Raw genomic sequence first — 19408 nt, forward strand, 5'->3', positions numbered from 1 at the left:
CTAAATATTCATTAAAAATCCAATTCTCCTCTCAAATGTCAAAATACACCAGTATTTATACTTTGTTATTTTCATGAAAAGGTGCCAAAAGTTACAAAGCTGTGTTACAAAGTTGTGCTAACTTCATTGCCACTTATTACCCTGTTTCATAGTTCGGAAAAAGTATTAGGACTTCTTTTAAATACCATTGAAATTTGTATGCATTTAATAAGTTCTATAAACAAATTATATTTATACACGTGTGTCGTATAATAATCACAAATTAAATTCTTTTATTTTTAAAATGATTGGAATTAGTACTCATAAATTTTTGCTTCGATTTTTATTAAAATTATGAACATATAGAAAATCAAACCGAAGGTAAGAACAAATCATTAAGAACTAACCAGAAATAGGCTCTACTTTTAAATGAGGCTATAAAAGATAATACTAAGCGATCGTTTGGGTTTTGTTAAGCGATCGTTTAGATAATACTAAGCGACCGTTTACCTAACTGTTACGCGATTGTTTAGTTTTCGTTTATTAAAAATTCTACCTGATTCTAAAATGGACGTAGAATTAATGTTTTCTTAACGACGGTTTTAACCAATTTAATTTAAATCTGTTTTTGTAAACGTGAAAAACAGTTACAGATTTTCTTCAAATGACACAGCTAAGACAAATCTCAAACGTAGCTTCAATAATATTTGGCTGGTTAGGATTCCAGTAAACATGATCAGGTAATGTATTAAAGGTTTTGGATTTTTGTTTTCTTAAAAAAATTAAAAAAGAAAAAAACCAATAGGAAAATAGTTGAGAATTGAAACCAAATTGGCAAATTTGGTGTTTTCCCCGTTTTAGCATAAAAAATCCCACTTTTTTCCTTCATTCTACCGTTTTCATCTTCCTTTACCGATCGGTTTCATCCTCCTTCACCAAAACCTTCATTTCATCTTCCCTTTCAGCCCTCGTTTCATCTTCACCCAAAACAAACTTTCCTTCATTTATTTGATCATTTAAGGTCGTCTAAGCAGTTGAAATATTCTTATAAATTTTTGCTCTGGTTTTCAATGAAATTATAAAGTAAATACGTTGAAAGAAATAACAAATGAAGAATTGGCAGAAATCGGCTTTACTCTTAAATGAGGCTACAAAAATTGAAACTGAACTTGGAGGAGTGCGCCAGGCCCATGCAATAGTGCAACGCAAAGGCGACGCTCGAAGGCCCAAGTAGCAAGCTACTTTGGTGGACCTTCCCCCTAGAAAAATAAATTTAATATCATGTGGACCGATGGCCCACGTATCAGATATTAAACTGATAAGAACAGATACTACACTTGATCTTAGCCAAAAGGCCGAGAAAGGTATGAGTTGTTTCGTATCACTCCACTGCTCTTATAATCATCGCGTTTGTAAGCCTTTCAAACGTAGGCGATGTGGGACGAACAGCTGAATCCTTCCCCGCAATTTTGAACTTTAAAAACTCAATATTCTTTTTACTTCTTTTATTTATTTCTATATTATTGTTCTAAGTTTGTTCATTAATTCAGAATTGTGACCTCGACTCCCCGTCATAATTTCTCATGCACATTTTCTTTTTAAGTTCAGGCTCCATTGTTTTTTTTTTTTTTTACACCATCGTTAGCTACTTTATTTTGGTATTTTTATTATTAAAATAAACTTTTTTCTTAAAAACTAAAACTATATAGGTTTTTGTAACTTATTTTTATTTCTTGTTTCTTAATTACATTAGTAAAAAAAATATGTTAAATAATTGACTTTTACTTTTGTTTTTTAATATAAGAACAAAATAAAATTAACAACGATTTGGATGTTTAGTTGGTTGTTATAGTGTGGTTATACTAGTGTGTAGATTATAGGGGTCGTCATTCAAACCACAAAAATCGAACCGAACCGAACCAAAAACTCAATGAAACTATAAAATATGGTTCGATCCGGTTTAACATATTAGAAAATTCGGTTCGATACGGTTTAACTACCAAACTGAACCGATCCGAACCGTTTTCACCCCTAGTAGATTATACATTTGTAGGTTAAAAATCACTTTAGTCCCTAAACGTTCGTTTATAACAATTTAGTCCATATACTTTAAATTTATAACAACTTAGTACCTAATGTAGAAATTAATGATAAGATTTCATGAGATTTCATGCATAATTAAACCGTTAAATTGATCAAATACTCAATATTTTTGCAACATATAAAGTCTACATCATAAAATATTCAAAATTGACATCGAATTGTGACTAAATTTTTTACTTGAGGGATTGCATTGTTAAAATTTTGAAAGTACAAAGATTAAATTGTTACATACTAAAGTTCAGAGACCAAATCATTAAAATTTGAAAGTACAGAGACTAAATCGTTACAAACCATAGTTCAGTGACTAAATTGTTATTTTAAAGAAAGTTCAGGGACCAAAAGTGACTTTTAACCTAATTCATATTTGAGGTAGACTATTTTAGTCTAGGTTATAATAGTATTTGTATGGGACAGACTATTTTTGTCGAGTTATAATTAGTTTGTATTTGGGTGTGCGTTATTTTAGTCTATATTTAGGTTTTTTCTAATTTTTTATTATACAAGTAATAGTACCTCAAATATCGTATTTTGTTAACTACATAAATTAAGTGACCATATTTGGATAGTTCAATTAGTTAAAACATATCTTTGTTATCAAAAGATAAAGACATTCAAACTTATACAATTATAAAAATTAGCCCAAAACTTATAAAGGACTTATAAATGTAGAGAATTTTAGTCTCTAAACTTTTAATTAGTTACATAATTGTTAAACTAGGTTTTTTTTAATTAAAAAATTGTTTGTTTCAAAATTTATTTTCTTCTTCCATAGAAGTAAATAAAAATGTGAAATTAATCATTTCCTACATTTTTTTTATCTTTTATTTCTTAGAAGTTTTGAGCCCCAAGTCTATAAGTTTGAGGTTTATTTAATTTCATTGATTTCATTTTTAAGAACTAACCTAAAAAAAAAAAAGAAAAGAAAAATAGTATGAAAAAAAGGGGAAAAAAACCTTATTGACTCATAAGTTTTTTTTTTTTTTGGGGTCTAGTTTACATTTGGTCCTCATGTTTGAAAATGTTACACAAATTGGCCTCAAAAGTATTTTACACACAAAGTTTTGTTTGATTGTTGTACTTAAAATATTTATATTAATGACAAATCACTATAAAAGAAGACTATTAAACACTATAAAATGGTCATCAGAAGTGGTTGTGGGTTGCCCGTCAAAGGGAGTTGTAGTCGAAATTAAGAATCGAAGGTGGTCATCACTGAAGTCAACCATGTAAGTTGGTCGCATCACATTTCAAGTTGTGGGTCCCATACATTGAGTTGGTAATTTTTACCAACTCAACCGAACTCAGGTTGACGAACCAAACATCCTCCTAGTTTCTATATCAACAATACAAATGTTATACGTGTGTAGACTTCTTCAACTTATTATTAGTGAATCAATTTAGACCATTCATTAAGATTCCATTTGAAAATTGTCTATGCATTCGATTCATTGAAAACTTTTTCAAATCTTGGATTAATAAAATGGATGATTAAAATTAATTTATAAACAAATTTTGAAAAGAAAAAAAAAAACTTAATTGAAACTCTAAATTGATTTGCTCAAGAAAGTTTAGGGGTTTAATTGATAAAAGGCTAAATCATAGAAAATATTCTTGAACTTTATACTTTATGTCAAAAATATCTTTAAACTTTCAAATGTTTCGATAATATCCTTAAACTAAAAAAAAAAAAGGTTAAGAAATGCTCTTATCATTAGTTTTAGATGAAAACCGTTAGTATTTTGTTTAAAAAGTATCTTTGAACTTTCAAAAGTTTCAATGATATCTTTAAACTTTAAACATGTTTAAAATGCCCTTGATCTTTCAAAAATTTCATTAATGCTCTTATTGTTAGTATAAAGAAACATTAATACCCTGTTTAAAAATACCCTCGATCTTTCAAAAATTGCATTAATGCTCTTTAACTTTTTAAACAAAGTTAAAGAAATTTCTACCATTAGTATAATGTTTAATTTTTTTGAAGGTATATTAAGTTGGAAAAGAACCGATTTAGAACAATTTTTGTAGGTACTTTCATTCTTTTTCATATAAATGCTCTCATCTTTCTCTCATTTGTTTAATTCTTACATTAATTTTCTCAGGAATGAAATGTAAACCAAATTTCAAGTTAAAAAACATAAAATCTCACAAATAAATCTCATAAAATTTCAAAATAAAAAATCTCCCTTAACGATAAATAGACAAATAAAGAAATGATTGACAAAAGAACATCATCTTCGATCACGGTGAATTTTTTTAACTAATCACAATAAATAAAGTAATTTGAATCGCAAAAAAGATCGACAAAGTATTTATCACGATGAGTTTGGTAATATACATGTTTCTGTCTTCTCTTTTACCCAATCGTCCTCAAAATTATGATCCAAAGCCCATTGTGTCTCTAATTTTCAATATGTTTCTCTCTTTGTATATTAAACTCAAATGACTTATTAACAAACACTCAACTACTAATGTACAATATTGTTAAAATATTTAAGTCCTAAAGTTCTTAGGTGGTTACATTATGTTCTTTCTTGTTGCCATAATCTATATACCTTAATTGAGTGGGTTTTTTTTCTAACAAAGGTCCGACAATCAACTTGAAGCCATATAATTAGTAATAAGAAGAGAATGAAATGGGGAGGGAGGGGGTCAAAGGAGGGGAGTGAGAGGATATTGAAGAATGGGAGAGAAAATAGAGAGGACAGAAATTTTAGTTCATAATTTGGAGTAGGAGAGAAGATGAAGTGGAAGAGCGAGGTAATGAGGTGTAGATAAATAGTAATGATATTTTTTAGAGTTTTTTTTTTTTTAAAAAAATAAGGGTACTAATGAAACTTTTAAAAAAGTTAAGAGCAATTTTTGCAATAAGGTATTAACAATTTTTGTTTATATGCTAACAGTAAAGGTATTTTTAATATTTTTTTTAAGTTTAAATATTTTTTAAACTTTTGAAAGTTCAATGGGTATTTTTGAAACAAAGTAATAATGATTTACAACAGAAGTCTAGTGGACACAAAGATTAAGGCTCCGTTTGGTAACCATTTTGTTTTTTTGTTAGTATTTTTGAAAATTAAATTTATGTGAACACTACTTCCACCTCAGATTTCTTTCTTATCTACTTTTCACCAATGGCTTAAAAAACCAAATCAAATTTTGAGAACTAAAAAAAGTAGCTTTCAAAAAGTTGTTTTTATTTGTGAAATTTGGCTAAGAATTCAACCATTATACTTAATAAAATGCAAATCATTATAAGAAATGTGAATGAAATAGGCCTAATTTTCAAAAACAAAAAACAAAAACTAAATAGTACCAAAACGGGACCTAAATTTCAAGTAAATTGCTAAATCGTTATAATTGAGCTAATTTAAACCCTTTATTAAGATTACATTTGAAAACTATCTAATCATTCAATTCTTACATACATGAGTAGACTTCTTCAAATATCATACTAATAAAATGTGCGATTAGATTGATGTATGGACAATTTGAAATAAAATCTTAATTGAGAGTCTAAATTACTTTTCTTCTAAAAGCTTAGGAGCTTCATAGATAAAATTATGAGTCTTCCATGATGTTCATCCAAATAGAATGTAATAAATAGTGTAAATTGATACATTTAAGAACGATGAGGGTTTAATTTTCTAGAGACAACACGTTATAAAAATTTATTGAAAATGCCACCATAAAAAAATTATAAAATTTGTTCCAATTGAAATAATAAGAAAGAAAAAAAATAGTCATGGAACTATTTATATATAATGAACCGACCAGGTGCGGAATATAGGCGCATTTGAAATGTTGTGTGCGCGCACGAGCGTGAGAGAGAGAAGTTTGGGCGGTTGAAAGACGTTCGTGTGGGCAACTTCCACATCTAATGTGTTAGCCAAGCTAGCAAACGTGTGCCATATATTATCATTTTCCATTTTTTATTATCTTATTTAAGTTTAATTATAATAGCTCAACGGATTAACAAAAAGCTCGGATTTTTTTTAAGTAATATATTAGAAGTGGGAGAATCGAACATTTAACTTCGAGGTTGATAATATAAATACTATGCAAGTTGAATTATACTTTTCAAAAAATATATATAATAGATAATAGGGCTTTCAATTTAATTGATTCTCAAAATTTAAAGTGTCATCTTTAGTTCTATTTGATAATTGTTTTATTCTTTATTTTTTGTTTTTTAAAATTAAGTTTGTAAACACTATTTTTAGACCTAAATTTTTAGGTTTTGTTATCTATTTTTTACTAAGGTTCTAGAAAACTAAATCAAATTTTGGAAATTAAAAAATTAGTTTCAAAAAGTAATTTTAAAAAAAATAATTGAAAATTCAAGTGTTTTTTTCTAACAAATATGAAAATCATAATTGAAAAATACGAAGAAAATCATAATTTCAAAAACAGAAAACTAAAAATGATATCACTACCAAATGGCGAGACCTACTAAACTCTCAATTCGGCATCTAGATTTATCAATATTAAATTACAAATTAGGCTGTTTTTAGATATTAAAAAATGAACCAAAATATTTACAAAATATAGCAAAGTTTTAGAACTATCAATGATAGATGCTGATAGATACTAATAGACTTTTATCAGTGTCTATCAGTTGATAGATACTAATAGAAGTCTATCAATGTCTATCAGCATCTATTATTGACAGCTCTAAAATTTTGTTATATCTTGTAAATATTTTCAACAGTTTTACCATTTGAAATAATTTTCCTTAAAAATTTTTAGACTTTTGCAAATTTACTAGATAAAATTTTGGTTTTTAAAAATAATTTTAATGTTCAAGGATTTGTCAGATACAAAATCGTAATTTTTAAAACTTGATATAACACTCTTCAAAGTTTAAGAATCTATTAAACATAAACCGCCAAAGATTAAACTTAATTAATTTAAAACCCTAGCTCCATATCATAACCTTTGAAACTTCTCAATGTCTTAATTAAACTCTAAAACCCATTTTGTTTAAAAATTGCAATCTTTTAAAAGGGAACCAAAACAAAGCAATCGTGTTAGCTTGGTCGCCACTAACTAATTGGCTTTGTTAAGGATATGCCCTCAACTCTCTTTTCTTCAAAATGAAACCCATTACTCTTCTTTAAATATCATTTATCTTATTTTCTATGTATTATTTCTTTTCTTTTATATTATTATATTTATCCAAAGTTTGTCTCATTTTAAGAAAAACCTCTTACAAGACAAAACTCACTTAGATTTAGGGTTTTGTTTTGTGTGCATTTGAATCTTATGGGAGAATGTCTTAGAAATTTAGTAATTGTTTATGCATTTGAATCTTTGAAGAGAATGTTGCAACTTTTTAATTGAAAAAAGAAAGTCAATTTTAGTTTTATTTTTCTTTTAACTAATTATATATATAGTCAAATATTACAATTCAATAGTGCACTTTAAAAAATATATTTTAGTGATACTTTCTTATAGAGATATCAAACTTGAGATGTTAATTCTAACCTTTGCTATTCTAAAAGAGATTATTTATGTCTTGACCATTTAAAATAAACTTTGAGTTTGAAAAAAAAAACAATTATAACTTAAGTATTCATTTGCAATTCAAATATATCTGTTCGTTATTATTTTTTTCACACACAATTTACAACCTGAGTGATAATTTACATATTTACTAGTTTGTAAATGTCTAAGTTTGTAAACAAAATTGATCTCTATGTGAGTACACATTGAATATATCACGAGTAACAATTTTGTTAAAGGTCACAAGTTTAGAAAATCGACAATTTGCACCTTCATATGTTCAATTAAAAGAAATGAAATATTTATCAACTTGTTGATATATTGCCATAAATTAAGGATACATGACACCAATTAATATACGAGATCAATCAAATAAGATATGTTGTAAAAATATTGATTGAAATATAAAAGAAATGTCAAAAAATTAAAAATGAAAGTGAAGTTCTAGTAGTACCCAAAAAATGAAGTACTCATAATAATATTTGAGATATAACTTTGATGAAATTTAATACGTTATCTTTTGGTGTGGTATATAATTATCTCAAAAAAAAAATTACGAATTTAATGGAAGACAATCCAATTTGTTACATATTTATTTAAATAAACAACAAAGTTTAAACTGGTAATTATTATTATTGTTGTTTTATTCAAGTCAACAAAATAATAATAATAATAATAATCTAAACAATAAAAAAAATACCACTTTCAAATGTTACAATAATACCTTTCAAATTAAAAAATATTAAAAAAAAACACCCTTAATAATTATAGTAGTATATAGATGGAAGACGTTATCTAACTATACCTCAATAACTTTATATCTCGTTTCAATTTAATAATATCTTTGAACTTCAAAAAAGTTGTATTAATATCTTTTAACATTTAAAAAATAAAGACTACAAATATACTACCTTTAGAATTTGGATAAAGATCGTTTAATTACACTCCATCACCTCCCTCTTTTCTTTGCTTCAATCTAGGGCCTAACATTTTTCGGTTCTTTTTCCCTCTTCTTTAATATCTCTTAATCTTCTTTCTCCTCTTAAAATTTAGTAAAACGATGGATCATCCAATTATTAAAAAAATATAATGGTCGACAAACGAATATCAACCTACATAATAAGAGAACCTTTTAAATTAGTCACCACAAATATATTAATTTGTGAAGCAAAGAGGATCAACAAAATCTTAATATCTACAAATTTGATAAAGTTCGTGTTTGCTTTTCTTTTCGTCCCACTGTGCGTCTTCAAAATTATAATCCAAAATTTCAGTGTCTCTTCCTATGTGTATTAAAATCCAAATTTAGTTCTCACTAAGCAACTAACATACAACCTTGTCATTAAAATATAAGGAAAATAGTTAGGAATGACCCAAGAAAGCTTTTATTGGTAATTCATAGTCTAATATTGATTTGAATCTTCAAGTTGATCTCAACCAAGGATCGAGCAAAAATATATAAAACGAATTGCCAGAAATGGTTTTAATTATGAAAGATGAAAATTTTTTTAGATTATTTCTGACAATTTTTCAACCTTTAAGTCCTAGAGCTTCTTTAATGATTCCATCGTTATGTATATTGGTGGTGTAAGATCATGAGAGAGTGAAACGAAAGAGAGATTATGAGGCGTAGATAACCAATTTTTTCGTGCACATATTAATGGTAAGAGTATCTTTTTTTATTTTAATTTTTTAAAAATAATAATATTAATGTAATTTTTTAATGTTCAACAATATATATTAGGATTTTCATCAATATAATAAAAACAAGAACATTTTTAGCTTTTTCTAAAACTTTAAGAGTATTAATGTGAGTATTTGCCATATTTAAAAGTTTGGGAATAATATCAAAACTGTAAAAACAAGATTTGAATGGATGATTTTCTGTGTGTTTCTATTGATCAATTGTTGGTTATAAATATCTTGGTACAACACTAAGATTAGCTAACAAAAATCCCCTAACAAAGATCAACTATCTAACAAAAGGAGACGACTTTGTAACCTGAAAATCTTAAAAAGTAGTTTACAATTTAACGAAAACAAAGTATACAATTTAGGATTTTTTTTAAATATAATTTAACAAAAAAAAAAACGAAAAACCCTAAAAAAAATTCAAAGAGAAAAGATACACAAATTTAGAGCATAATCTGTGACTGATAAATTTTGCCAGAAAAAGAAAACTAAAAATGAAAAAGGTATACATTACAGAATGCTTTTAATTTAGGTCACAATTTTGACCAATATTTTTTTAAAATAAATAAATAAATAAATTTTTTTAAATTCAAAGAAAATCCAACTAAAATCTTCAACCAAAAAAAAAAAAAGAAAAGAAGAAGAAGATATATTTACTATAAAAGTCAATACATCCATGAATTGAGGACTGCCATGTATTGGACACAACTTCCTATCGTATGAATGTGCTAGGAATGATCTATCATTAAGAATTTCATTAAGCTTTTTTCTATATATTATATATATAAAAAAAAAACAACATTAAGCTCCAAGATCATGACTTCATGGTTTTTTTTTTCTAAAAAAAAAACTTCATGAGAGGGGAAAAATTCACTTTTAGCTTCAAAATTACATAAATGAGAGATCGAACATCTAAGCTTAAAAAAAAAAACAATGTCAATTATCAACGAGTTGAACTCACTTTAAAAAATTTATTTTACTATTAGTCATGGTTGAAATAGTTTAATCCAATCAAATTGAGCTATATATATACGTGAATAAAGAGGGGATATTAACCACCGACCTTAGTTTAAGTTTATTATATTATTATAAAAAAAAGATTTATAGCTAGTTTATATCTAGTGAGATCATTTGGGACTATTTAAGCTCTTTTGATAACGTTTTCATATTTAATTTTTGGTTTTTGAAATTTAAGTTTGTTTCCTTCTTATTGTCGCTATAATTTTCACCCTTTTTAATAAACACTTGAATTCTTAGTCTAACTTTAAAAGTAAAAATATATTATTTGAAAACAAGTATGGATGTAAGTAGTGTTCGATTATAAAGTTAATTTTCAAAAAGTAACAAAACTAAATACCAAATAGTATATATCTCAGTTGAGTTATGCTGAAGTTAGTTTGGAGAGAAAATACTTTATATCAAATATGAAATAGGTTTTTGTTTTCTTTGTTTCATTTTTTTTCCCATATTTTTGAAACTTAATGTGGGATGGAAATGTAAGAATCAAACGTGTCAAACATATTGATTGTTGTACTATGGAAAGATCACTCCAAAGGAATTTCAACATTATCTCGGTACTAAACCGTTTCATATTCGGTATTGTTCTCTAAAATCAACACAACAGCCTTCTAAAGAAAGTAAAACAAATTTTAATAAATTATTTTTTAACACGAAATTAGTCCTCAACGCTAAGGAGAAGTTATGTAGTATCATACTTTAATATTGAAATATTTTTTTGATTTAGTATTTGATATTATAAAAACTTAAAGAAATTTTAATTATGGGGCATGCCATATATAATAAAAGCACTTTTTTGCAACTCACCATTTTTCTAAGCATCAACCAAATCACATACTATTCTGGTAATGGGTTGGTCAAGGTTAAGTTGCAAAATTCCGTTATATTTATGACTTTGAATTAAATACAAAAATGAAAAAATATATATAAAAAAAAACAAGTAAATGCGTTTTGAGAAACAATATATATTTTTATAATATATATAAACTATTGTCTATTAGGAATTAAGAGATTAATAAAAAAAGAAACCATGTCACCTTAGTCAAGAAATTACAATGTAGTCCCTAAAGAAATAGATAATTAAAAAATACCTATTTTTTTGGTATTTCTTTCACGTCCGTTCCACAATTTAAAAAGAGTAATGACAATTGGTAGCATTTTTAGGAATAATAACAAAATGTATAACATCATTTAAAAAAAATTACAAATATAGACAAGTTTACCAGCGATAGACTTCTATCGTTGATAGACTCTTACCAGTGATATGGTCTATCATTGATAGACTCCTACCAATAATATGATCTATCACTGATAGACTCCTATCAATAATATGGTCTATCACTGATAGACTATTTAAATTTAGTCATATTTACAATTTTTTTTTATATTATGTTATATCTGTTAATACTTTGGGTTTAATGTCTATATTTGCAACTATCTCATTTAGAAAAGTAAAAAAACCTAAACTAACTAATTTTTTTCCCCCAAAATTATACTTTAAGTTTGAAATTAACAAGTTCATGTTTAAATTTCATATACCAAGTGTGTGACCAATGTTTCGTCAATATTAACCAAATTGTTGCAGTTTCAATGTATATATGGAATGTATTTTCAAATATTTAATTTAAAAGAGAAATTATTTTTAAAAAATTGAAGTATTTGGTAACCACTCAAAATAGTTTTCTCCAAGTTATCTTTTATATGTTTTCTTGCACCAACGAAGCTTTGTTCTCGTATCTTTTTTTAAAAAAAGACATATACTCGACTTCTAGCAAACTACGTTAAGTCACCTCCTATGAATTTTTTCAAACAATTAAATATGTGAATGAGGATAATGTACGTGGAAAAGAAACTATATAGGTTGGTTTTTACTTTTATTTTAGTTATCGAATTTAAATCTCAAATCTTGATTTTAGTATGTCCTTTGATCTAAACATTGCAAGTTCTAATCGGACTACTAAACCATATGAACTATGAAGTCTTTGGTTGTTAGAGATTAACAAAATAAATAACTACAGTTCTAAATATGAAATTAACTATTTTAGACATTAGGAAAAAAAAATGCAAAAATCACTCTTTAATAGTTTAGCGTTTTTTTAAAAATTAATTTTTTTTAAATATATATTTCACTATATTTCAGACACTGTTTGATGATAATTTAGTTTTTTTAAAGTAAGCTTAGAAGTATTACTTCCATCCGTAAATTTCTTTGATTTATTACTCAACTTTTCACCAATGTTTCAAAAAACCAAGTAAAATGTTTAAAACTAAAAAAAAATAAAAAATAAAAAAAACTTGCTTTGTTTAATTTCTAAAACACGACTAAGAATTCGAGTCTTTTTTCCAATAAATGTGTGAAAAAACATAATATGGAATTTATGAGTCACAAACATAAATTTGACAAAAAAAAAATTTGAAAATAAAAACTTATCAAACGAAACCTAAATTTAAATGCTTACATACACCAAAATTTTGATGGTAACCATCCTTATATTTTAGAGATACGTAACATTTGTGCAATATTTTAAGATTTAAATTTGAATAACTTTATATGTTTTAGGGTGTGTTTAATTTAACTTCTCAAGTGTTTAATTTTGAAAATAAGTCATTTTAGAAAAAAATTGAAATATTTAACAATCGATCAAAATAGCTTTTGAAACATTTTCAAAATGTATTATAAACAATTTTTATCAAAAGAGGTTAAATAATTATGACTCTATAAAAAAAACAAGAAATTATGCAGTTAATCCAAACGGTTCTGCTTAAGCGACCATAGTCCAACTGATATCCGAAATATGTTAATAACTCATGAGGTCCGTGATTTGAATCACGCCACCCGAAATATAATTTTTCTTTTGCAAAGGTATCGTAATTAAAATATGAGGTGAGAAAATCGAACCTCTAACTTCGAGATCGATAGTACGAGTACTATATCAATTGAGTTATGCCTATATTGGTATTGTGTTCGATATTTCTAAACAACATATAATAATTAAGATAGTTAAATAACAACCAACCACCCCCTTTTTTTCTATATCAATTGGAAAATGTCAAATGAAAGTATAATAAATAAACTTTCCTAGCCAACTTCCCCACCACCACCATGTCCCATGCCCCCACAAAAATTTATTTTATTTTTTTAAAAAATCCAATATATTGAAAAAAAATGCATTAAAAAATAATCATAATCTTCCATTCATATGTGTAATATATATATATATACACCAACAAAATTCCTCCACTAATCTCCAAGTACTCACCAACATATTTCTTTCATCTTTGTGTTTTTTGTCCTTTCTTTGTTCATATTAATGGAAAACTCAGCCACCTCCAGAATCTGCAGCTATGATCAAGAGGATCAGTGGCAAGTGACGTCGTTTCACGATGATAGTAATTGGAGTTCTTCTTCCTCCATGGATGATCTTCTCATGTTCGATGTTCATCGTAGTACAACTCATTATTCTTCTTCTCATGAGTATTTTCAAACCTGCCTCCGTTGTTCGTCCGCCGTGGATGGCGGAGCTCAGCCTTCTGATTCCTCATTCCGACGGAAGCGGAGGAAGATGGCAGCCGATGATGATCTCGAAGATACTGCAACTTCTCCTCCTCATCCTTCCATTGCTTCCAAGGTATTTTCTAGCTATGGGGAAAATAAACAATTTGTCCAATGTGCTACTATTATATATGGCTGATTAATTTTCAGGCTTCGTTTGATATATATATATATTTTTTTGTTTTTTGAAAATTTAAATTTTAAAATAAAGTAGTTTTCCGAAATTAATTAGTCACTGTTTTTGGAATCTCATTAGGAATTCAAATCTTGTCGAAAATAACTTAATAGATATGAGGAGTAAATAACCTTAATTTTAAAAAACAAAAGTCTGTTCCGTTTGGTAACAAGTCGAGGCTCTCATTTGGAAATTTCTTCTGATTTTTTATTTTTTTGAAAATTAAGCAAGATTTTCTTCCAACTGTTTTTATAACGATTTGCATATTTCTGAAATGAAAATTTTGAGTTCTTAACCAAATTTTAAAAACAAAACAAGTTTTTCAAAACTATTTTTAAGTCACGTTTAATAACCATTTTGTTTTTTGTTTTTTGTTTTTGAAAATTAGACCTATTTCTCCTTAATTTCTTAACATGATTTTCATCTTTTTTTTAGTAAAAGAGTTGAGATCTTAGCCAATCTTCCAAAACAAAAAGAAGTTTTTTTTTTAGTTTTCAAAACTTACCTTGATTTTTGAAAACATTAATAGAAAATAAATAACAAAACTATAAATTTAGAAGTGGAAGGACCGTTTATTAACTTAATTTTCAAGAAACCAAAAACAGAAACTAAATGATTACCAAATGGGGCATTATTTTTCAAATTTTGATTTGGTTTTCTAAAATATGGGTAAAAAGAGATAATAAAGCAAAAAAAATTAGAAGTGAAATGAATTTTTATAGTCTAATTTTAAAAATGTTTGGCTTTTGATTTTTGAGAATTGTGTTTGTTTTCTCATCATTTTTTAACCATGATTTTCATTATTTCCTATGTGAAAATTTAAATTCTTAGCCACATGTTTTAACCATAATTTTCATATTTCCTAGGTAAATATTTAAATTTTTAGCCAAATTTAAAAAACAAAAAGAAGTTTTTAAATAATAATCTTTTTAATAATTTTCAAATTTTGTTTTGGGTTTAAAAACTACACCTAAACTATGGACAACAAAACCTAGAACCAATAGATAGAAGTAAAATGTTTATAGACTGAATTTTAAAAAATAATAAAAAAAAATTAAATCATCACCAAACGAATATAATTAATTAAATTTTATACTCCACATATTCTCTAATTAATAATTAAAACTACTAGATATAAATTTGAATTACTTTCGCAGCTTCTCTCATACATCGACCTCCTCTAACGACTTCTCATTCTTTTAATCAGATGGGTGAGCTTAGTTCTTCTAAGCAAAAGAAGAAGCAGAGAGCAATGATCAATCAAACAAAGTACAAGGTTTCTAATTTCTACCTGAAAAAATTGTGGGTTTTTTTTTTATATTAGAATGCAATTCTTTGAGATATACAATCTAACTATGTTTTTGGGGTTATGTTTTTATTGTTATAGGGAAAAGGAAGTGAAGACTATGGGGAAGTTGAAAATAGAATAATTGAAGTGGGTTTTGTGGAGAGGGATAATAAGAACTATTGTAGCACAGGGCTTAAGAATATTGGCCTTTGTTTAGTTCCTCTATCCATGGCTCTCAATTATTTTGCTTAGGGTTTTCCCTTCTTCAATACACATGTGTTTCACATATATATCCATGTCAATTTTTTTTTTTTTTTTTTTTTTTTTGTTAATATACATATAGTTCACATTCGTTGATCTCTTTTATATCTCTCTTCTCTAATGATATTTAATTAAGGGGCGTTAGGGCAAAAACTATGCTAAGACTATAATAACTATCTCTTTGATACCGTACATGCTATTTTGTAATCCCCAATTAGCTATCGTCAACATTATTTCAAAATCTTGATTTGCTACTGTATTTACTATTTGCTACAGTTTATACTATTTAACATTCATCATTATTTTATTCTTTACTAGAGTGTTTATTATTTTCTTCTCAAACTAAGATAGTTTACATCTCAAACACATACTATTATAGTCCAAACTAAAATAATTAACACCTCAAATACAAATTATAATAACCTAACTATAAGAACCTAGAACTACAATAACCAACTTCTTACCACAAATGCCCCCTAAATGTTTAAACTGATTTGTTAAAAGAAAATGGATGAAGGGAAATTTTCAACATAGAAAAACTATTTACAAGAAATTAAAAAAAAAAAATACTAATAGGCACTGATAGAATCCTAAAATGATTAAATTTTGCTATTTTGTGTAAATAGTTGCCCTTATTTTTCTATTTTTGAAAATTCCCCTTGGATGGATTTTATTTTCACTATTTGACACAAAATATGAAGGTGAAGATTTGAACTTAAAGTGAAAGTATAAATGATATAGAACTAAAAAGCCTAGCATCCTCGAATCAATTTTTTATATATATATATAGTTTCAAATGTTTGAGTACTCCAACAATCCCCTACTGAACGAAGGACCAATAAACCTCCCCTCAAATAGTCATCTCATTCGTGTTTATTTTTTAGTACACTTTTAACTCGAGCAACTCCTCTTCACCAGATCCCATTTCGTATCATGATTAGCTCAACTACAGATCACAATGTGGCTATGTCATCGAGGCACACTACTGCACGACTAAATGTTAGGGGCATGACTCTGATACTACTTGTTAAGGACAACAACCATTCAAATATCTCCACAATGGTATGATGTTATCCACTTTAGGTATAAGTCCTTATCACTTTGCTTTTGGAATCACCTTAAAGATCTCATACTGTTGGAGATAGTTGTCCTTACTTATGTATCATAGATCTTCCCCTTATCTAATCAATGTAGATCTTTGGTCGTACTCCAACGTTAATAAGATAGATTGCTATACTCAATGCCAACATATCATATATATGTTAAGTAAGCTTCAACCAAAAGACAAAGGATGACAAGGAAACTTTTATAAATAGGGGAATAAAATAACAACCAAAGTATATATAAAGCATATTTTCCTTTCCCTTTTTCTTTTTGATGAAAATCCATTTATTTGAATACATAATACATGCAAACAAGGGCCTTTTTTAACCCTACCACCCAAGATTATTACCTTTTTTTTTGTCATCTATGCCAACTAAACAAACAATAGGCACAACACACAGATTATTCACTCCCAAAAGAACACCAAACAATCCACCCCCAACAACATCACAGCTCCTTGTTAAAAAATAATAATACAAACCAATTATAAAATAAAAACCCTAACCATCAAATTACAATGTACACAATTACAAAAGAAGAGCAGTTGAAGTAGCAAACACTCCAGTTAAACCCAAAAAGGTGACGATAGGTAAAGACGATGCAACATTAGCGGGAGGCTCCTCGGCGATCGGGGACGGGGTCGGGTTCATCTGGACGGAAGCTTCGGGGGGTTGGGATTCGGTAGCCGGAGCCGGGGGTGGAGCAGAGTATTGCTTGGTTCTATCAGCCAAGACAACCACAACCAATTTCTCATTCTTAAGGCAATTGTCTTTGATCCCACTTATGAAATAATGAGGGCCAGATTTTTCAAACTTGATAACAGTGTGGCCATCTGAGAAGTGCTTTATGGGCGATTCTGTGTGGCAATTTTTATAGTCATCTTCATTCACTAATAGTACTGAGTCTTGCCCACCTTGGTAGTTGAACACTGCACCACAGATAAGAAAATTTCACTTTTTCAAAATCGAGAATATTTTATTCTCATTAATTGATTTTCATGTTCCCATCTTTTAAATAATTTTTTAATTTATGATAAAAAAATTTAATGTAAACCTGCAAACGTAGAGTAGGGAGTGCAGGAATACTAATTTTTTTTCCTACAACTAAACCTAATTAATTCTTAAAATTTTATTTTTTCTTTCAGGGAAACAAATGGTTTTTTTATATAATAAAATTTACTAGTATTTTTTTTTATAACTGTTGAAGGGATATGGAGAAAATAATGAAGTAAAATAAGGCACCTATAAGTAAATTGTTGGCTAATTTGAAGAACAGGACATAATTTTTGGAGATTGAGGGTTCATTTGATTCTGATTTTATTATTTTTAAAAATTATTTTACAGGTTTTTAAACAATTTCCTTTGTTTATAATCTATTTTCATGAATATTTTCTTAAAATTTTAATTTAACTTCAACAACTAAAAAAAAATGTTTCTTTTGTCAAAATTTGTACAAAAAATTAAAGTATAAAGGAATTGTTAGAAAAATGTCAATTTTGAAAACACAAAACAAATTAAGTTCATTATTGGAAAGCATCAAAGGCTTTTTTGACCAACGTTTAATTTTTGAAAATTGTGCTTATTTTCTTATAACTTCTTTCTCACAATCTTCATTTTATTTTACTAAACATTTAAAGTCTTAGTCAAATTCTTTTAAAAAAAACAAGTTTTTAAAAACTATTTTTTTATTAGATTTTAAATTTTACTTTGTTTTTTAAAACTACGTAACTAGACAAATAAATCAAAGTGGTATTTATACGTTTAATTTTTAAAAGTGAAATGATTATCAAATAGACCAAATAATTCAATTTCAAACTTCATGACCATATAAAATCATTTGTCAAATTATAGTGACTCATCCGAACAACGTGGTTTTTTTTTCACTTGATTGATTTTTATTAGTTCTACACGTGAAGGTGAGAAACTCAAACCTCTAACTTCGTAAACAGTGGAGCTATGCTGAAATTTGTCATCAATTACTTTAAACTAAGAAAATTTAGGGGAAAAAACAATAAAATTTGAAATCTTCATACAGCTAAAAGAAAAGAAAAGAAATTGTTGGATGGTAAAAAAAAATAAAAATAAATAAAACATGAATTAATTAATTACCTAAGGAGTCTCCAATTTGAAATCTTCTTGATTCTGCCCATTGATTAAGAGTTTGAGCATTAGGATCTGAAGGAACTCCCCATACACCCTTTGATCCTCCCACTTGAAACTCAACTCCACAAACCTTTTGAACCAACATCATTACTCCAAACAACTTCACTACAAAATTAATAGCACATGCTTTCTTTTGGGAAAATACTCCAAAATTATTGCTCTTCTTTCCCATCATATTATACAAACAAGATCAAGAACAAGAAGAAGCTTCTAATAATGGCAAGTTTTCCTAAGCACAAAAAGGAAGAAGAGATCAGCCTCTATGAAACTTAACTTGTTTTTGCAAAGCTAAGGGAAGCCAAAAACCAGCTTTTGTAGGCAAAGTTTTGAGGGTTTTTTTTTTCTTTTCTTTTCCAAGTTGTGGCAGAGAAGCTTTTGCCATCTTTTTTCTTTATTCTCTTTTACTTTCTTGAAGGATAGTTGGCTTAAGGCTTTGGCTTCCTCTACAAATCAAGCATATATTTTTGCCTTTTTGATGTTGTTGATGAAGGGATAGTTTGGGGAATATGTAAACTTGGATTGTGGGATTATGCTTTCCCTACAATCTATTTCTAAGAATATTCATGTCTTCTCCT

At 27.4% G+C, this 19408-nt stretch overlaps 2 protein-coding genes and 1 non-coding gene across 3 annotated transcripts; 1 reads left to right on the forward strand and 2 right to left on the reverse strand.

The window, feature by feature from the left end:
• Positions 1 to 1151: 1151 nt before the first annotated feature.
• On the reverse strand, positions 1152 to 1347 carry LOC150032461 (U2 spliceosomal RNA). Its single transcript, XR_016524948.1, has one exon. It is a non-coding gene; the product is annotated as a U2 spliceosomal RNA (small nuclear RNA).
• Positions 1348 to 13601: 12254 nt separating this feature from the next.
• On the forward strand, positions 13602 to 15583 carry LOC150032462 (uncharacterized). The gene is made up of 3 exons (XM_090306611.1): positions 13602 to 13919; positions 15226 to 15294; positions 15406 to 15583. Exons 1-3 carry the CDS (start codon positions 13602 to 13604, stop codon positions 15556 to 15558), a joined length of 540 nt encoding a protein of 179 aa, XP_090162737.1. The 3' UTR covers positions 15559 to 15583.
• Positions 15584 to 16907: 1324 nt separating this feature from the next.
• Positions 16908 to 19213, reverse strand: LOC120090042 (early nodulin-like protein 9). Its single transcript, XM_039047530.2, has 2 exons — positions 18780 to 19213; positions 16908 to 17599 (listed from the first exon to the last, which is right to left on the reverse strand). The coding sequence occupies exons 1-2, from the start codon at positions 19006 to 19008 to the stop codon at positions 17199 to 17201; spliced, it is 630 nt and encodes a 209-aa protein (XP_038903458.1). The 5' UTR covers positions 19009 to 19213; the 3' UTR covers positions 16908 to 17198.
• Positions 19214 to 19408: the final 195 nt, after the last annotated feature.

Source organism: Benincasa hispida, chromosome 11 (genome assembly GCF_027475165.1).
Source record: "Benincasa hispida cultivar pf3 chromosome 11, pf3_genome.v1.1, whole genome shotgun sequence".
NCBI classification, from domain to species: domain Eukaryota; kingdom Viridiplantae; phylum Streptophyta; class Magnoliopsida; order Cucurbitales; family Cucurbitaceae; genus Benincasa; species Benincasa hispida.